We start from the raw sequence: 20747 nt of genomic DNA on the forward strand, positions 1-20747 counted from the left end.
CTATCATGTTGCCTAACACCATGCACTATACATTCACAGACTTTTTCTCCTGGCCTCAAGTAGTAAACATGAGAATACTGAGGTCAGGTGTAAGGCAGGCTCAGGTGGAGGGGGCTGTGGCAAAATGATTACTTGAGCCCAGAAGTTCAAGACCGGCCTGGGTAACCAAGAAAGGGCCTGTGTTCAAAACCAAAGAAACAAAGAACTTGAGAATAATGAGATAAAACTTATTAAAGGACTTATAGACTAGAGAACCAAGTTGGGAATGGAAAATTAAAAAGTAAGCCCTAGCAAATGTTAGTGAAAGAAATCTGGACAACATGGAATCTTATGAGTGAAACCAAGAAGACAAGGCCCATTACGTCTAATGGGAAATCTGTAGCTAAATGGGGTTTTTAGCATCATGTAAGGTTTTGTAGCTTAAAGTTCAGATCAGAAACAGGTGTCAAGGACTAGAGAGATGGCTCAGCGGCTAAAAGCACTGACTGCTCTTCCAGAGGTCCTGAGTTCAAATCCCAGCAACCATATGGTAGCTCACAATCATCTGTACTGATGAGGTTGTTGTGTGTCTGAAGACAGCTTCAGTGTACTTATATATAATAAATAAATAAATCTTAAAAGAGAAATTAATGAAAATAAGAAAGAGTTAAGTAACTCTACTTAATCACACTAGGTTGTAGCTATAGTTGGAATCTAGAATGGCTGCATTCGAGACACAGATTGAGCTATGGTGGAATTTCAGGGTCCCGAAGTCAAGCTGAGGACTTAGCCCCGGAGAGCTAACTGAGCTGTGCTTCTCAGGCCACACAGCCTCACTCTGCAGAGGGAGGCACGGTCCTCCATGGTGCGTTCAGAAAAGAAAGACTATTAAGCCATATACATTCTTGGGGATGGCTAGCCAGTCTTTCCCTTCTCTCTCTCATCTGTCGCCTCTTAGTTACCCCTCGCTCACTCCCGTGTGCCATTAAATGAAGAGAAGGCACTAAGCCTTTGACCTGACATGACCTGTCAAACCCTCGTCCAAGTCCAGGGGACCGAAGCTGCCTACTGCGTTGGGGGTTGGGTCTCCTCTTGAAGAGCAACAAAGGCAAACGCGAGAACACGTATACAATTTGAAAAGCAGCTCAAGATCTTGGGGGTTTTCTTTGTGCACACTGTGATTCTGCATCATAATGAAGAATATTAAAAATAATCTTGTAATTGAAGCCTGAAAATAATCACCGAGGTAGTAAAGTGCACTCCCCCAGCGTGTCGCAGTAATCAGCTCTTACATTTTCATAGCATATGCAAACTTCAAGGCACTTTCATGTCTATAATCTTGTACCTCAGATGACCCATTTAATTTAAGAAGAGAAAAGCTAAGGAGGGGCAGGAACTTAAGGGGGGACCACTGCAGTGTTATGAGCTGAGCACACCACACATAGATGTGATAAGGGGGAGGAAATGCAAAACAGTCACACTCAAAACAGATGTGCCACGACAGTCGTTTTTAATGGGCGACAGGCTAGGTGCGGTTTCGGCTTATGAACATGAAGGTGTGTGCCGGCAATTTTGTGAGCCCACTGGCTAAAATTACACAATCCATTCCCAAACCTACTTGCAGACCATGCCATCACTGACCCAAGACTTGTCATTAAATAGGCACCTAACTTCAGTACTTCGTATTTTCTGAAAGAGGATATTGACAATCTGGTGCCCTTTATAACATTGTACTGTGAAATCATAGCTCTACCGGCTCTTCCCCAGACAGATAACTTGAGATCTGAAATCCGGGTCTTAAAGGGACAGGGGAGAGTTGGGCATGCCTAGACGGAGACCAGTCTAGACAGGAACCAGCCTAGGTGGGGACCAGCCTGAGTATCAGCCTTAAACAAGACTCAGCCTGGACATAAACCACATTGTTCTAGAGCGCTTGGAAAATCCGAGTAAATGTTAATTACTTCTAGTTTTTTTTTTTAACTGTTTTAACCAAAGAACACAAAAAGTGGACACAGAGAAAGTGGCATTAGCTAATCTGAGAGGCAAACAAGAAGAAAAAGCGTGACCCACCAGTGTCCCAGCTGCTGATGTTATGGGGGGCGCTAGACTGGTGCTCCAGCTGTCGCTTCATTAACTGGCTCATTGTCAGAACTCCCAGGGATCCCCTTTTCATCTGCCTATACTGAGCTATACGAAGGAAATTAGGAGACGATTACTGTGGGAACTTGTTTCCCATCGCACGCACAGGCTCTACACATCACACAGGTCTTAACTGAGTCTTCGTTTGCTACTTGCAATGTTTGGCAAATCATATCATGGGAAGAACTAATGCCTCTTGTGTGCCTGTGGTACAGGCAACAGTGGTGCTCCTTAACATTGATCCAGCAACTAAATGTCTTTACTCAACTCCCAATGTGATTACTTGTGTTAGCATTTTAACTTATATGCTCTGCCACATCCTAAAAAGGATTTGAAACAATATTACCTTGCATTGAATAAAACAAAAACAAAAAACAACTGAAGTAGAAACACACTGATTTCAAAATCTGCACTGTTTCCAAGCATTTGAGGCCCCCTGTCTACCATTTGAAGAAAAAAAAAGTGAATTAAATACCATTTCACAAGTATACTCTGTTTTAGAAAACAATCCTAACACATTTTTGTCCTGCTATTAAGCCCTGATAGGATTTTCGGCAATAGAAAGTTGTAAATATTTCCAAAAAACAAAAACAAAAACAAAACCCCACAAACCAATAAAAAGCATCCTGCCAGTTGCCTGCTGACTTAGAAAGCCACCCTTGCCTGAGCTCCCGTTCCCCTGTGAGACACTCAATGTCCTTTGCACCACCACAGTGTTAGCATTCAGACACCAAGACGGCTGTAGGCCTGACCCCAAGCACCTGGAAGTTGCCCATTTGGATTCCCCGACCCGGTTCACTTGAAAGGGCAAGTTCAGAAGCCAAAGCTGATGAACCACACACCCAAGAAAGAAATGCAGAGCCCAAGGTCCACTAGAGCCCTATACAGAGGTTTCACAGTCAATGACAGGAGCTACGAGGTGTAAAGGGATAGCACTCATAACGTCGTTTCTGGTGTGGTCGGCATGCTGTTTGATTAATGGTGGCCACGGCATGCTTAGTTACAAAACAATCAACTGGCAACTTGATCAAGAAAGGAGCATGGTGGGATTTGTGTGTCTTGGAGTCCATATTCACTAAATTTTTGTGGAAATAGCTAACCAACTGATTATTAAACATCACTGATTTGTTTATTGACTGATAAACTTTATAAGCTTGTGACTCACTTGAAAAGTAGAGCTTTAAGGAAAAATTTAAAAATTTTAAGAAAAGGTCAAAAGCAGAAATATATTTTTTCTTACTGAGTTTTGAACCCAAGGCCTTGCGCATGTTAGGCAAGCCACCTTCCTGCTGAACTACATCCCCAGCTAAAGGATTTTTAAAATTAAAAACTAATTATCATCTTGTAGACTCAATCAAGCAAGGTTGATTGAATCCTGTGAGATTCTCTCCCCTCTCTAGTTTTGCTTTGTTTTGCAGTTTGGGAATCGAACCCAGAACCTCACACATGCTAGGCCAGGGCTCTATCACTGAGCTACACCCCCAGTCTCCCAAACGCTTTTGAAGACAGCAGAATTCCTGAGAGGAAAAAGGCCAACGGATGCGCTGTCTGGCATTATGCCTCCAAGAGCACACCACCAACTTCCATGATGATGCTTTGCATGACGAGATCAGGGAGGTGAGGACCAACATGCTAAATCCACGCCAGGAAGTCCAGATTCAGTCATGACTCCGGGATCCTGCCCCTCCTGACACACACGCTCAGCACTGGAATTACAGCCATTTAACCATTCTGACCATTTCAAATCCTTCTACTTACGAGTTCTAAGGGGGAATTCTGTCTCTTTTTGTTTTCTCTTTCTCAGGTAAATGAGGAAGAGAAAGCATGATCTTGTGATTTTTGTCAAGTTATCCAACATTCTTCATGATTTGAAGAAAAAAACCACTTAGCTTTAGAACTAGCCATCCTATTTTGCAACCAAAGGCCAAATATCTGCTACTTGGAAATTATCATAATTTTTACCGTCTTATAAATGATTTAGAATTATTCAAAGACAGTGTGGAATTAATATCAACTTGAAAAATCTCATAGGCCAAGCAGCATCAGTTCCTCTCTCTCTTTCTCTCTCTTTCTGTCTCTTTCTTCTCTCTCTGTCTCTGTCTCTCTGTCACTCTTTCTTTCTGTCTCTCTCTGTCTCTGTCTCTCTGTCTCCCTCTCTGTCTGTCTCTTTCTGTCTCTCTGTCTCTGTCTCTCTGTCTCCCTCTGTCTCTCTGTCACTCTCTCTGTCTCTCTGTCTATGTCTCTCTCTGTCTCTCTGTCACTCTCTCTGTCTCTCTCTGTCTCTCTCTGTCTCTCTGTCACTCTTTCTGTCTCTCTCTTCTGTCTCTGTCTCTGTGTCTCTGTCTCTCTCTGTCTCTCTCTGTCTCTCTCTCTCCTCTCTTCTTCTCTCTCAGTGGCCCTGTGTCTTTTGGCAAGCATTCAGTCTTTCTCCTCCGTCTGCCATGCAGTGCTTGGGTAAGGATTGGAACTAGATCATGTCATGTATGAACCACTCATCATGATGTCGATAGAGAAAGAGAATGACATCCATGCCGTCCGTGATCACTTTACCCTCCTTGATCCCCGGTGGGAAGCATAATGGTTGGCCCCCAGCAGGTGCTCATGACATGATGAATGAATGGATAAATGGATGCACAAATGGATAAATGCTGACAGTGATTCCTCTTCATACAACCAATCCAGCATTTATGTTATGATACAACCTGTCCAGCGTTTACAACACACTTGGTATCTGTCTTCTTGAACGATCGTTTTAGAAGATGGTCAAGTGAAAACTCACTAACCCTTCAGGCAGCATCCATAAGAAACACAAATTTCTCAGGACATGACACAAAGGTTTCCAGAAACATACACTCTTGTCTGTATTACTGATTCCTTCCAAGAATTCCCTTTGCTGAAAAAAAACTCTTGACTCCACTGAGCTGAGTGCACCTTGGGGGAACAGCAATGGAACTCAAGCTTCTTATGGTCAAAACCTACTGCCCAACAGCAGAGGGACATTTCAGAATACTGGCCTTGAGTAGACTCTGCAATGTGTTGGGCCATTTTTGTTTTGCAGGCTAAAAGGAGCAGATCTAGCATATTGGGTCACAGTGCATTGATTTCAGGATAACACAGATAAAGCTGTGTTCATGATAGAAGTGGTTCAGGTTAAATCAATGAGTCCCAGGCAAGCATCTGACATGAACAAATCCTTGCACGAGTCACATGACTAGTTCTATGTTCCGTGTTCGGTAGTGATGCCCATTTTAGTGAATGATGAAATTCTGGATTTATCCTTTAATGAATTGGGGTTCTTAGGCAATCAGTGTCCATGTAATTAACCTGACTTGTGAGGTAGGAAGGAATGGAGGTCACACTGCCCTCCAGAGCTTCATAGGCCACACAGCACTGTATCATTAAGGAAGCTAATGCATCATTTTTTAAAAAGTAGGAGGGTTAGCAAAATTGAAAGTGATATGTGTCAGTGATGTTCCAGAGTTGACAGACACAGAAACCATCACTGAGGAGCACTTACTTGATATTGATGAGTGACTGCTTGTCTCAGGGGCACCTGCTTCTAACGTAGGGGCAGAGGAAGATTCCCGTGGCATTTCCAACGTTGAAAGTCCTTTGGCAGAGGGATCTACAAACGGAAATACTGTTTAAAGTTAAGGACAGTGGGACAAAGCACTTAAGGATCTTTCTGGGTCTTTTGTCTACCACACCCATTCACTTCGAGTGCGTTTTCCACCTCTATCGATTGCCTTAGAGAAAGGGCATGTATGCCAGCTTCAGAGCCCTGCAGATAACCGACTCTACACCACATTCTGCTCGTGAAGCTATGGTGCCTAGAGATTGACGCTCCCACAGCTGCAAAGCTACTGCTCAAAACGTCATGCTGCTGCTGCTGCTGCTTCTGCTGCTGCTTCTGCTGCTGTTGCTGCTGCTGTTGCTGCTGTTGCTGCTGCTGCTGCTGCTGCTTCTGCTGCTGCTGCTGCTGCTGCTTCTGCTGCTGCTTCTGCTGCTGCTGCTGCTCTGAGCCAGGCTCTTCACTCTTCTCTCTTTCTCACTTTTTATCTGATTCCTGACAATAGGTCAGTATTTTCCTTTATGTGCCCACCTATCCCTACCTTTGTCTGGAAGTTTCCTAGTCTTCATTTATATCTCCATCTTCAATAGAAGATTTCGCATCCAAGGGCTCTGTTTCCCTCCCAAGAAAACTGACCCGGTGACCTTGTGGGGCAATTGCCCTTCAGTGTTTCCAAGCACGTCACACTATGATGTTACTATTTTCGTATTTGCCTATAAACGTTACTAAACTGGGAACAATTTAAGAGCAGGACCTGTGTCCACTAGGATATAAATAGTACTAAGTGAGTGTCTCCATTTCTTTCAGGAAATGGTTCTCAACCTTCCTAATGCTGCGGCCCTTTCATACAATTCCTCATGTTGTGGTGACCCCCGCAACCATAAAATTATTTCATTGCTACTGCATAATTGTAATTTTGCTGCTGTTAGGAATCGTAATGTAAATACCTGATATGTGACTCCCAAAGGGGTTGCCACCCACAGGCTGAGAAAACTGTTTCTGAGTAACACAAGCATTTCTATTGAGAAAATGTCTCTCTGGCAGGAAGTATTTTTGGTATATAATATATAATATTGTCTTATTAATCTATCAGTATTGGAAATAAGCCCTCTCTCCCTGTTCTAGGTAACCGCAGAGTATCCTCTCAAACGTTCTGAAAGGACCATCATGTCAAACCTACAATTCCCTAGAGCAGCACTGGGCAGAGAACACACTGAGACTCTTGCCACCTCAGACTTGCCAACATGGGTTTCCATGACTACAAACTAAAAAGTATACTGTCTCATTCTTTGCAGAATGTAAGCTGATTCTTCTTGCCACCGATCAATCCACAGTATTTTATAATTAATCTATGCTGCTTCCAACGCTGGATGGTTATTAAACCCGCTAAGGTGTCAGATATAGAAGATCCCAGAACAGGGTCTGGGACAAATGTTCTGGATCTTTGGACCCAGTGGCTTTGGACCATCTACATTTCATTCCCAGAGGTTTTCTGATAGATATGGCCGCCATATTTGTAACCTTGTGTGTGTTCATGTGGGTGTGTACAGATGTGCTAGAGCTTCATGTTGAGAGTCTTCCTTGATCAATCTGTACTTGGTTCTTTTTTTTTTTGAACTCAGATTCAGTGAGGCTGACTGGCTAACAAGCTCAAGGGATCTGTGTCTCTACACCGCAGGCTGCCCCAACCCCCAACCCTCAAGCACTCTGCCTTGCTTAACTTCTGCATGGGTGTCAGTTATCAAAATGTGGCCCCTCATGCTTGATTAGCAGACAGTTTACTGAGCCGAATCATCACTGATAACTTCAAATAACTTCTGTGGGGGGTTTTTGCTTTTTGTTTTTACATTTTAAAGTGTATGTGTGTTTGCATATATGCATGTATATATGCATGTTTGTGTGTGTCTGTGTGTTTGCATTCACACATGTGTGCTTGTACAGGTGCCCACAGAAGCAAGAGGGGAGTCTGGATCCCCTGGAGCTGGAGCTCCCGGCAGCTGTGAGCCACATGATGTAGATGCTACGAACCAAACTCAGGCTCTCCATATAAGGAGTATTCACTCTGACCATTGAGACACTGCTACAGTAGCTCCCTCTCATACCTTCATGGTAACAGAAGAGTATAAAGATGCAACCGCTGTAAAGTTTCCCAAACATCTTCTTCATGGTGAGCAGTCATTTGAAATGACTTTAGTCATCAAGATAAAATGTTTTAGGTATTGTTTTTCTATAAATGTAAAATTAGGAAGGTTACAAAATTTTCTCTCCTGCCGTATTTACCTTCCCTCTATGTGTGTTACAGACATGGATTATGGCCCATCAATAATAGAAGATGAGGAAAGTGGGATTAATTTTCAAAAATCCACTGAAAGTTTACTGTGGCTTTCAGGGTTTGGAGCGTGTATTTAAATCTTTGATGTACTTTTAACCTTAAAGAAACTGGATGGCAATTATTGATGAGCTATATTTGCCCACATTCTTAAACTAGGCAAACTTTTCTCAGCTTTCAATCATGATCTCAAGCCTTCCAGTTATACACAATTTAAGGAAAGTATTTAAAAAGAGCCACCCACTTGTGTTCAACACAGCTACACTCAGTCTTCCAGAGTCAGTTGACTTCCCTTCTAGTCATTTGCTCCAGCCCTCTCTTAGTCACTTAGGATAAACAGGAAATAAACAAGACAAGAACTACTGCTTCATGGGGACTTTGATTTGGTGAGGGGAGACATGTGCAGGAGTGGAGAAACCATTACTTGTTGAGAGGTCACTAGAGAATGAAGAGAACCACCATGTCCAATGGGGCTGGGGGGAGCTGAGCTCCGTGCAAGATGGTGAGTCAGCTCAGGGTGGGCTTCGTCGTCAGTGACTGTTGTTGGATCAAAGAATTAAAAGAAGTGAGCATATGCATCCAATGGGCCTTGGGCCGCTCAAAACTTAGAGAACAGCAGGTTTAAAGCCATATCTAAGAGCGAGTAGGATGAAGTCAGGAAATGGGAAGAGGCCATTGCGGCCACATGGAGCAGTGGAGAGAGCAGTACTGACGGAGTGAGAGGAGGCCATCACAGGGATCCTAGAGAACTTTCTGGGCAGACGAGGCGCTCGGAGGTTTACTGTGAGGGAGGTGGGAAGCCCCTGGAAGGAAGGATTTAATCCAGAAAAAGAAAAGGTTATGTTATTCTATTGTAATTTAGCTGTGCTGGCTGCTGTGTTGAGAAACAAAGGTAATGAAGGAAGGCAGTAGGTGATCAGTTTGTCCACAACAGCAGGTAAGCCAGGTAGGATTACTGACCCCTCAGACCAGCAGTGACTATAGAGATGGTGGGGCATAAGAAAAAGGTGGTGCATGATATATCTAAAGGAGATTAATGTTGCCAGATAGAACTAATGGTGCTCAGATAAGGTTTAATTTCTGATGAACAGCAAGAGGTCATTTTATAGTATGATTATGTTCTATACAGTGTGAGAGATGAAACCCCACGTTCCTACTGCTCCCTTGAGCCAACTCCTTTCACTGAACGCGTCTGGCATCCCTCCACTAAGGGGGAAAGCGTATTTCCCCTTGGTTTTGGTTCAGCCATGTGATCTGCTTCCGCTAACAAAGTGCTTACAGGCATTCTAGGACTGTCCTGGTAAGACTGTATTGCAGGTAGATGCAATCTAGTGTCCCCTGGGATGAAAGAACGCCAAATGAACAATTGTCTTGGTAAGACTGGCCTATAGGCATGTATATAAGAGCATTTTCTTGAATGCTAATTGATATACAAGGGCCAGTCCACTATGGAGGTATATCGATAGACAGGTGGGTTTAGGCTGTAGAAGAAATCTAGCTGAACATAAGCCAGAAAGAGAGCAAGCCAATAAGCAGCATTCCTCCATGGTTTCTGCCCCAGTTCCTGCCCTAACTTCCACCAATAATGAATTGTTACTTGGAACTATAAGCTAAATAAACCTTTCCTTCCCCGAGTTGATTTTGGTAATAATGTCTTATCACAACAAGGGGAAGCAGACCAGGCCATTGACTTAAGCTTTGATTAGAGTTTGTGTAGTTGAGCTTGCACTCTGGTTGTATAACAATAAGAATATTGCTAGATTTTGTGGGGCACAGAGAAGGATGTCAAGCATGAGAAACAGAGCTCAGGCATCCATTCAAGCTTGGCTTAGCTGAGTTCATCTCTAGATGACTGAGACCCCTCCCCCAAGAGTAGATAAAAGCTTACTGCTGCATGCTGGTGTTTTTTTCTGACATTGAACTAGTTCAGCAATGAGTAACTGACAGTTGTCTCAGTAGATGAGATCACCAAGAAAGTAAGTGGTAACCTTAGAGGTGGGGAAATGACCCAGGATAGCACTCCCTCTGGGAAACGAGGAAGAAGCAACAGGAGAGGGAAGTAGTGATTGCTGAATAGAAGGAAACCCAGGTACATGCAGTATCCACTTGAAACAGGGTTCATCAGCGATGTCAAATATTGTAGCTATCCCAGAGGATGTGCTTCAAGAGCTGACCATTGGATTTAGCAATGGAGTAGCTTGGTGATCTTGAGAAATACAGTTTTGTTGCTATAGTAGGGAAAGGGTGAAAGAAAAAATATCCTGGAAGAAAACTGGAGAGAGGAGTAATTGTTAAAAGAACTGCCTGTTGGGGTTGGAATGATAAATGCCCCACATTGGCTAGTGTAGTTGAGCACTTGATCCCCAGCTGGTGGCTGTTTAAGGATGTTGGGGAACTGTCAGGAGAATGTTTTCGTACACTGTGTAAAGATTGTTCTTTCTGTTACTCAAATGCTGATTTCTCTGCCAGCAGCAAGTTGAGTGCAGACCAGACTATTATGGTATTGTTATTCATATGGCTGCATTATTTCTTGTAAACATTTCTTTCTACACCTTCTGATTGGTTTAATAAAGACCTGAATAGCCAACAGCTGAGACAGGAGAGGAAATGCAGGACTTCCAGAGAGAGATAGGACTCTGGGATTCAGGTACAGAAAGATTTGCCAGCCAGATGCAGAGGAAGTACCAGATGTTGTATGGAGAAGACTTAACAAGACATGCGGCAGGACAGAGCTAGATGGTTGGGTTTGCTTAGATGAGGTAGTTGAGAGTCTGCTAAGTCAAGACCAAGCTTTCATAACTGAAAGAGGTTCCCCAGTCATTTTTGGGAACTGGTGGGTTCAAGACAGTCCTGTTATAAATGGTGCCTCACATTGGGTGCCAAATATTACATGACTTTCTTGGATCACCTTCTCCCGAATAATGACACACACACCTTTTATTAATGATGAATGCTTTAGTCCTTAGCTTGGCAGACTCTCAACTAGCTCCTAACTTAAATTAACCCATTTATTCTATGCTCTGCCATGTGGCTTGTTGCCTTTCCACAGTTTTGTATGTCTGATGTCCTCTGAGTGCAGATGGTGAATCTTCCTGCCTCTGACTATTTCCCAGAGTACCTATCTCTGCCAGATGTCCCGCCTATCCTCTCTTGCATAGCTATAGGCTGTTCAGCTCTTTATTATGCCAATCAGAAGGTGCCTTAGTCAGGTGAGGAAGGACACTGTGTACAAAAATACTCTCCTTACATGGAAACTTTAGCAGGTAGGCTTTGATAGAGGAAGTGTGTCGTTATAGTCTTGAGGGTAGAGCCTGGCTCTCTCTGGTTCCTATGTATAGATAAAAATGACCAGCCAGTTTCCTGCTGCTACTGCCATTCCGTGCCTTCCCCACCTTGATGGATTCTATCTCCCTGAACTGTGAGGCACAATAATTTCTTTCTTATGTTGTGTTTGTTCATATTATTTTTATCACCACAACTGAAGAGAAAAGCAAAGCACTGCCTTTAGGAGCCTTTTATTTTTAAATAAAGAGCAAAATAAGATTATGTCTGCATGCTCAAGTTAGAAGTCATTTAAAAGTAAAAATCATGGAGGACAAAGAGTGGAGAATGTTGCCTGTATCCCAGGGTAGATAACAGAATCGGGATTTGACCGGAAACCAAATGTTTAAATATTAATTCCAGGGGAGGAGGCAGGAGGTGGTGCGGAGCATGGAGAGGAAGCATGTCTCTGTGATCTTGTGAGCTTGTCAGTAGACCTCTGGGGAGGAAAGTGGCTATGAAATAGTTAAGCAGGAGCGTGAACTGTGGACTGGAAAATACCCACAATATAACTGGTGGGTAACTTCCAGGGTAAGGTTTGTCACTGTGACTCTCAAATGACAGGATCCACATTATACATTTTCTATCTAAACATATTCATCATATGGGGCAGGTACTAGTGCAGGGTGAGTGTGATTTCATGAGGGATGTATTTATTCAAGCATGTTTGAAAAGGGAAATGCCAAAGAGGATACAGGTAGGGATGAGTAAAACTAGTGGACTTGAACTCAAGGTGAAAAGGAAAGATATGAAGTAGAAGATGCTAAAAGGACAGTAGGATCAATAAGTACTGGTCAGGAGAGTGAGAAGAATTGATCATCAAAGAACAGTAGGTAGAGTTGAAATTATGGGAAGGTTGTAGTTGACTACAGAAATGAGAACCTGAAACCCATGGTTCCAGGGAGATACAGTCCACCATGCTGGGGAGTCCACTGCATGGCGATGCTAGCAGGAAGCTGGCTGGCTGTATTTTATCACTGCCCAGGAAGAAGTGAACTAAGACTGTTCCAAAAATTGGGAAGTCAGAATGTCAGAAGACATCAACACTCAGTAACAGTGAGAATGTTGGCAGGGACATATGTGTTGATGGATCAAAGAGCAATGAGATTGTGTGTCTGATGGTCAGATGACAGCAGCTGTGGGTCTTAGAGGTAAGGAAATAACAGCCGAGGGTGGCCATGGTGAGTGACCCAAACCCAGCAGCACATGTCAGTTACATGGGCTTTCAGGAAAGCTGTGCCCTTGGGAAGAGCCAGCTCCCATTAGGCTAAAGAGGTGAAGGAAATTAGAGAAAGACAGAGAGACAGAGAGAAAGACAGATGGAGGATTTTTCATGAGGAACCTGTGGATGTCTGAGGTAGCAGGGGAAGGTAGCGTGAGAATGTTTTCAGAACTGGAGGTTCACAGCGTCAAAGAGCAGCCCAGATCATAAGTCTTCCACACAGTGGTGGCCACCAGCAGAGAGGTGAGAACAGTTCTCTAGGCAATTAGAAAATGAAGCTGTCAGTCTGAATGGATACGGGAGTGGGGGTGTCTGGGCTTCTCTTACTCCTGCTGGTAGAAGCAGGAAAACCTGAGTCAAACACTGAGTCTTCCTTCCGGTCCCCCCTATAGGGAAAGGGACAGATGGGTATGCCTGTGGAAAGTGGGGTCTAAAGAACTGATGGGTATTGTACATTATATAAAAAATGAGACAACCATCTACTGTCTTCATATACTTTTCTCTTGTTCTGGGATCAAATATATGACTATAAACCACACACACACATACACAGACACACACACACACACACACACACACACAGGGTTTTACCCTGGTTATCTTTAGGAATGATTAAAAATAAGGGTAAGTTAAGAAGATTAAAACATATGCATATACTAGCAAGTCTTATGACATACATACAGCCTATTTATCATAAATGTTTATCGTGCAGACCTTTTTTCTTACACTCCTATCATAGACCTATATAGTTTCTGAGCCAATTCTATCCTTAAATGCAGCAATTTCCCTGGCTACAAATAAGATTAAAAAAAAAAAAGTCCACATTTCCCTCAAAACCTTCGTAGCTAGGTAAAGTTTCCCGATACGGCAGGGCACCACCCGTGCCTGGTTAGAACATGACCCTTTCCAAAGACACCGATGCTCACTCTATAGGTTTGCACAGTGTCTTTGGGGCAAACCGTTGACTGAATCCTAGGACTAAAGAAGAGATAGAAACCCATACAAATGTTGGTGTAAATAAAGAGGTCTGAGTAGTTTTCCAAGTAGCTGCTTTGGGGTGGACTGTGTCACAGGCAAAGGTTTATAACAGAAGCCTTAGATTCTACAGGCTGGATGCTATGTCACCTTCAAGGTCTTCGCCAATTCTCTATGCTCTCTGGTTTCTAACTTATTTCTACTGAAATAACTGTAGCTAACCAAAACCTCCTTTTTCTCAAGACCTTTAATCACCATTATCACTCAGACAAGGAGGAAGTACCTCTATCCGCGTTATAACACGGCAGGAGGCTGGTTTTATGAATGAGGTGACTATCTGATAGCAACGTTTTAAAACCATCAAAGAAAGCATAGGAAATGTCGCTTGGGACTGGGAACCCTTCAGGTGGTGTCTGTGGATGGGGATCTAGATTGAACTGGTAACTTGGTGTTTCTGATGTTTGGTCAGTATATACAATCTGCTGTGGCCCCTAAATGACTATTCAACAGCTCATTTACTCTGCCTTCAGATTATATAGTTCACTACCATCAACAGGAGTGCGATGCCTAGTTTTGATTGCCAACTTCATAGTACATACCTGGGAACAGGGATTGCCAATTACATAAGCAATTGAGGAGTTGCCCCCATCAGACTGGCCTGTGGGCATGTCTGTAAGAGCATTTTCTTAATTACTAATTGATGTATGAGGAGTCAGACCACTCTGGGCAGTGCCAACCGGGGATAAGAAAGGTTGCTGAGTCTGGAAGTGAGCCAATAATTCAATAAAGCACCGTTATGGTCTCTGCCTCAGCTCCTGCCTCCTGATTCCTACCTTGAATGGAAGCCCCAGCTTCCCTCAATGATGGATTGTGACCTGGAAGTATAAGACAAAACAAGCCCTTTTTTTCTCCCCAAGTTGTTTTGGGGCAGTGTTTTAGCACAGAAACAGAAAGCAAATTATAACAAGAAAGAGAAAATGGAAAATAAAAAATATCACAAAATTAATATCTTCTGTTGGTTTAAGACATCCAAACTTACTTTTAAAATATCCAGGTATCAATTAGCCACTGTCTCTTACTGCTCAGAACAGCCAAGGTTGATGTAAAAATTAGAAACAACAAACACAGAACATTGATGGAGCCGGTACAGCCTCAACTGAATCCAGCACATGTGGTGAGCAGGATGGATTCTGAGTGGTCATGGAGCAGTTATAATGTCAGCCTTGACATTATAAGATTTCCAGTTTGGTGTATATTTTATGTCAAAACCCTACCAAGTAAGATGCACAAACCTGAAGATCTGAAAGAAGAGAGGCAGGCTTACCTGGATCCTTCTGTTCACCCAGTTTGTCTAGGATGTTGAAGGAGATGTCGAGGTATTCTCTCTGGATAGCGCTGACGGCAATCTTCCTTTGTTTCCTCTGCCTGGGGACGATCTGAATCTTAAATTCTGATTCCTCGGCTCCATCCTCCTCCACCTTCCTTTCAGGGTTCTGTTCTGTGTCAGACTCAGCACTAGTGTTGGGCTTCTCACTTTCTGTTAGATTCTCGCCATCTTCGGGAACTTTAAGGAGCACAGTTTTGGCCCCTGATGTTGGTGTCTGCCCTGGCTTTTCTTCAGCAGGGCCAGGTTCGGGGTTGTAGTCCACCGACATTTCAGGGACGGCGGAGGACTTCTGAAGGAGGTCTCGTTTTTGCTTAAGTGTGAGTGGACTGCCAGAGGCAAACTCTCTCAGCTCCTCTGACTTGGACAGCTCTTCAGAGTCCGTGAGGTCATCCAGAGCTGTGACAGTAGAATCTTCATTGCTCATGGACTGGTGGTTTCCTGAGTCCTTGGAAGAGAAGTCTTTGGAACAGTCCTCTACACTCACCTGCACAAGAGGAGTTGTGCTCAGGCTGAGGACAGAGGGCTGGCTGGGGATGGAGGGGGAGGAGGCAGCGTCGTTACCCAAGGGACCGCCATTCCCTCGGTTCATCATCTCTTCTTCTTCATCACTTTCGACTATTCTGAGAGGCGGGAGAGGCTCAAACACCAGAGAGTCACTGTCGGATGTGGACAGTATAGAGTGTTTCTCTGGCCCAGATGTTGAGTCTGAGGACAGATCTATCAGATCTAAATCCTCCCTAGGAGCAGGCTTTCCTGGGGAATCGACTCTCACTTCAAACGTCTCCATGCAGTTCAACCTAACCTCTGGGATCACCGGCCTTCGTGTTTCTTGAAAACCTTCGGTGCCTGGATTCTTGGAGATTTCAGTATTGTCCGGCCTCGTAGCAGAATTCTGTCTAGAACGTCCGTGGTGGTCGTTTTGCCGTTGTGTGATATAAGCAGCTTGGGCGGGAGGCTTATCTATGTCACAGCGATCTATGCAGGACTTCCTACGATGTTCATCTAACGTAAACAAGAGGGAGTCTGCATTCCCTATATCAAGAGATTTTTGTTTAAAAGAGCGTAGCTTTTTTTTCTGAATGCTTTCTTCTCTCACACAGTGTAGAACGCTGTCTTGTAACGCACCCGTTTCTCTATATTCGGTCAGTTCTATTTCACCTGATTAAAACAGAAAGAGCTAGTACTATTTCCCTTGGAGAGTGTATCATTTTTCCCCTCAAACTTGGGCACACAATTGGCACAATTCGTAATTATAATCCCAGCTCTACCAGAAGGGAAAACTGACTTTCTGGCCATGTTTTTGTAAGATTCATTCTGATTTCAAAAACTGGGAAACGTGGGTACAAGAGAAGCCCAAGTAATGCTTTAAGGTCAAATTTCCAAAAATCAAGCTTTGAGGTAGCGCCTCAGCTCTGATATTTCATTAGACATTAGAGAGGAGGGTTGTTCTGGTTTGGTTTGGGTGTTTTGTTTATTTTGTTTTGTTTTTCAGCTGAGGCAGATCTAGGAACGTGTATTCAAATTGTGTGGAAGAGAAGCAAACATTTCGCAACAAATCAAACCAAGCAATGGCCCTTGAAGACAATCATGACATTAATGACGTGTCTGTCAACTTGAGTATATATATAAATGTATGCATATATATATATACTGTTTGTGCATACATATATATAAAAATCAACAATATCAAAATATGTAGTAACATAATAAAATTAAGATTTCACCCCAAACAAACAGTAGAGTACAACATTTCTGCATGAAGCTACTAAGGAAAAGGTCATACTTCTCTGCAAATTCATCCCAAGCGGCGGGCCCTTCACCATCCTGCTGCCGCCTATCCTTTTCAATCTTGCAAAAAAAGTTTGAGACTCTTTATTGCAGGGTCCAGTAGGTGTATCATGAATATCAGATTCATCAAAAACACTATCTTCTTCTAATTGGGGAGAGAAAGTCAAAATTACACTTAGGAGGTCACTCTCTCTTAGGCTGTGTCTACACGAGCATTCGGTGAGAGCATTCTAGAATGGTCGACACTTTCTGTAGCTGCAGAGCCTGTTACAAAGCAGCCCACAGCCTTCTGAAAGACGGTGGGCAGCACTGTCAGAAGTATCTCGGTGGTCCTCAAGAGACTTCCTTGGGGAGTGTGCCCATTACACTTAAAAGCAAAGTATATATAGACGCCAGCACTTCATCCAGGAGTCTGGACACTGCTTAAACCCACCTGTTGTTTTTCAGGCTAATTTGACAAAGAGGAAATTAACAGGAGTGTGTCTTGACCTTTCTAAATATATATATATATATATGATCTTGTGATCTGGGAACTGGCGTAGACACAGCCTAACAGTACATGCACCTTATGCTTTGTGAATGCAAAATACTGTACTCTACATTTGGTAATGAAACACACAACACACAGAGAAAGCTTAGGAGAGCCACTCGTCATCTCGGAAGCCCCACAGATGATTATGGACTGAAAGAGTAAACGAAGGAAAAATAAAACAGAAAAATCACACTTCTTCCTATTCGAAGACTCTCCTCTGTGGCATTTGCTGCCTGTCTGCAATAGAGTTTATGGGTCCTATGGAAAAACCTTTGGCTTTGGTGAGCCTGGGCTACACAGACCATTGGTTGCTTGAGGTCTACTAAGCTCACCTAGAGATCCCTTCTTCTATTCTTACGAGGCTGCTTTTAGGTACAAATAATCCAAGTAACATGTAAATAAAGCAAGATCCCCATGCTGCAAAACCTAACACTTGCTTCCCAAAGTTTCCACTCTCATCCTTCTGAAAGGACAAGGCCTTAGATGGGCAGTGGGAAAAAGAGCAGAGACATGCACATCACATCCCAGTAAATGGAATTACCCACGATCTGAGTTCAGCATCTCTGAGACAGCAATGTTTTAGCTTTAGGGATACCTACATGTGACAAGATGTGACCCAGAGGTGACAACCATGCTGAGTCTAAATTTCTTGAGTCTAAGGAAATGTCAGTCCTAAAGTTTAAAGACAAATTCTCTTCTAATGCATGAGAGTTTTGCAGTGAATGGGACCTGAAGCATTAAACTTTAGTTGATGGGACTGTAGTAATCTTTTAAATCAAATAAAAACATTAACAATCAAATGAATACAAAGCTCTGTGTGAACTTACACAAAGATGAGACATTCCATCAAGTTCCCATGTTTCTGGCAAAATGCATCAAAATGACCCACTTTATTTTTAGTTTTTTTAGGAAAAAAAAATCTCTTTCAAAAACTAGTTTTCTAAGTAAATAGCAATTGTGAATTGCATTTCATAGCTTTGAAATAATTGTACTCTTTTCCACGATAAAGATGGGTGGACAAGAAGCTATCCCCTTCCCACCCCGGAAGTCACCTGGCGGTGGCCTGTCTAAACACTGAGCACACTGAAAAATGCCACAGCTTAAATGAATCTAAGGAATTTTCCAGAGACCTTAGCTGACAAACAATATGCTCTTCAAGGAGAATCTGACTGGCGCCAGAATCCTAGCTGGTCCTCAGCTTTCTCTGACGCAAACCTGAACCTGGCACCTCGGTCCTCTCTCGGCAACAAACAGTGGACAACTGGCCACTGGCTCAGCTCCTTCCTGCACCTCCCCCCAGCCCCAGTTCCGACTGCTCGCTGTTCTCATACTGCAAGGTCATCAGACACTCGGTTCTCTCCCAGGACTAGATTCGATGATGTCACCACTGTAATTCTAGTTACACTGTGACATTTATCAAAGGTACAAACCTTGGTTTTTCATCTTTCACCTGGGCTTTCACCCAGTTTAGCATCCCATCCTGGCATCGCCTCTGAGGAAAGGCATCAACAGCGACAATGATTTAAACTGATACCCAAAAAGTCCTTCGTCTCCAGTGCCTCCCTTCAATCACGCCATACTGAATAATGAGGTTCAGAAAGGCACTTGAGGAAATTGAGACTGAACTCAAAATCTGTGAGCACAAAGTTCAAGGGCAAACTAGAGACCCAGAAATGAGGATTCCACTGACTGCCTACCCAACCAGGTTACACCTCAAAGGCAAAATGTTTGCAGCGTGGAATGGCAGGCTCTAAAAGCCCCTCGATCAAACGGCAGAAAAGAGCAGAGCTAACATTATTATTATTATGCGCGCTCGGTTCAAAAGGGAAAGTAACATTCCTGAGAGAGTTTGAAAAATTAACCAAATAGGAAAGGGACTGTTTAGTGTCTTACAGGATTCTTCCTAAGGATCTACAGGGTGCTCCTCACACTCCTTAGAAAACATGAAAACTGCTGTCCGGATGTACATGCTGTATCCCAGCTAAGTTCTGGACAGAAAGCTGTCCTGAGAAGTACCTTTTTCCTTCTCGCTGTATCTGCTTATGTTGCTGTTGTCAGTGTACAGAGGTCCTGCCGTGGCGTGGGGCTTGCAGCTATGGTACTGCGCATTGAGTGTATTGACTGTTATGTGAATCAGGTGCAGCAGGGTCTTGCTGACATCACAGTCTCTGTACGGATACTGTTCAAATGGGGGGAGAAAATACAAGCGGTTATTTCAGAGGTTGCGTTTTCCAGCTCATCCTACTGGATAGCTTTTCTTGTATTTCTCGTGCACTAGAAACACACACACAAAAGTAACAACATGGCTTCTGACCATACGTTGTTTTATAGGGTCCCCCGTCTCTCCTTGTACCAGACCACTGAGGGCAACGCGGGCTAGATCGCAGCGATGCCTGAAGTGTTTATCCCGTGGAATCCTTATCAGGTAGGTGCTCGCCTGGCACTTCACTGTCTGAGAGAACCTTCCGCCCCAGCGGAGGGGGCGCAGCCGCTCACCTTGTAAAGGATGACGAGCAAGGCCTTCAACCACATCTGCCTGATGTGAGGCTTTAGGGACCAGAGGGAGCAGCGAGGCGGCTGTTGGAAATAATGCCGGAGTTGAGGACAAGAGCAGTATTTGAGCACCTGAACCACGAGGGGGAGAAGGTGTTTGCCCAAGTTAATGTTATAGTCCATAACCTGAAATAGAAGAATATTAGTAACTGAAAGAAAACTATAAATATCTAGAAGTAAAAGGAAAAAATTGAGCCGTCATAGAGGCACCTCACGAAATATCAATATTAATAGACAGTATACATGAAAGGGAACATCATGATAAATCATAACACTTACAAATTGATAGTTTTAATCTAATTACCTATTTACTTTATTATGTAAAATAAAGTAATATTTACTTTATTATTGTCAAATTGTATCTACTAAAATACCCATTACAACAGCTAACTATGACTAGGCTCATCTGGATGAAAAGAAACCCCTGTTTTAACCATCAAGAGCAATAAGATTGTTTGGACAAATTGGGCAAGAGCAGAAAGTTGTAGAATCTTCTAGAACAGCAATTTAACAAAGAAAAAAGTATATATCCTCTATCACCGAGGCTTAACGAATCTGAAGGAGTGATCTGACCAGGGGTCTGAAATGTCTGGATAAGGACATGCAGCACGGCTTTGTTGTGTCAAACTGAAAATTATCTCCACGTTAAACAATTAGTTAAATGTTATTTATGCCAGGTATGGTGGTTGATGCCTGCAATCCCAAAACTCGGAAGGCTGAGACAGGAGGATGTGAAGCCAGCCTGGTCTACATACTAAATACTGAGTTACAGTGTGAGATTCTGTAGCAATAAACAAACAAACAAAAAAAGCAAAATAAATAAAATCTTAGTTATATAAAAGAATGCTTTGTAGCCATTAAATAGAAAAGGATTTCTTGGACACAAACTTCATAATTATTCATTTGATTTTTAAAGTTATGTGTATATCAGTATATAGAATATTGTGTTTT

General features: G+C 43.1%; 1 protein-coding gene across 2 annotated transcripts in view; it reads right to left on the reverse strand.

Moving 5' to 3' along the window:
- Unc79 (unc-79 homolog, NALCN channel complex subunit) overlaps window positions 1-20747 on the reverse strand; it is a 188028-nt gene that overhangs the window by 62261 nt on the left and 105020 nt on the right. For both annotated transcript variants that reach the window (XM_052185185.1, XM_052185184.1), the window contains 6 exons: window positions 19740-19922; window positions 19260-19422; window positions 16707-16856; window positions 14861-16081; window positions 5636-5743; window positions 2050-2166 (listed from right to left, as the gene is read on the reverse strand). In XM_052185185.1, coding sequence (XP_052041145.1) covers window positions 2050-2166; window positions 5636-5743; window positions 14861-16081; window positions 16707-16856; window positions 19260-19422; window positions 19740-19922 — 1942 coding nt within the window. The remainder of the gene's footprint in view (window positions 1-2049; window positions 2167-5635; window positions 5744-14860; window positions 16082-16706; window positions 16857-19259; window positions 19423-19739; window positions 19923-20747) is intronic.

Source organism: Apodemus sylvaticus, chromosome 6, assembly GCF_947179515.1.
Source record: "Apodemus sylvaticus chromosome 6, mApoSyl1.1, whole genome shotgun sequence".
NCBI lineage: Eukaryota > Metazoa > Chordata > Mammalia > Rodentia > Muridae > Apodemus > Apodemus sylvaticus.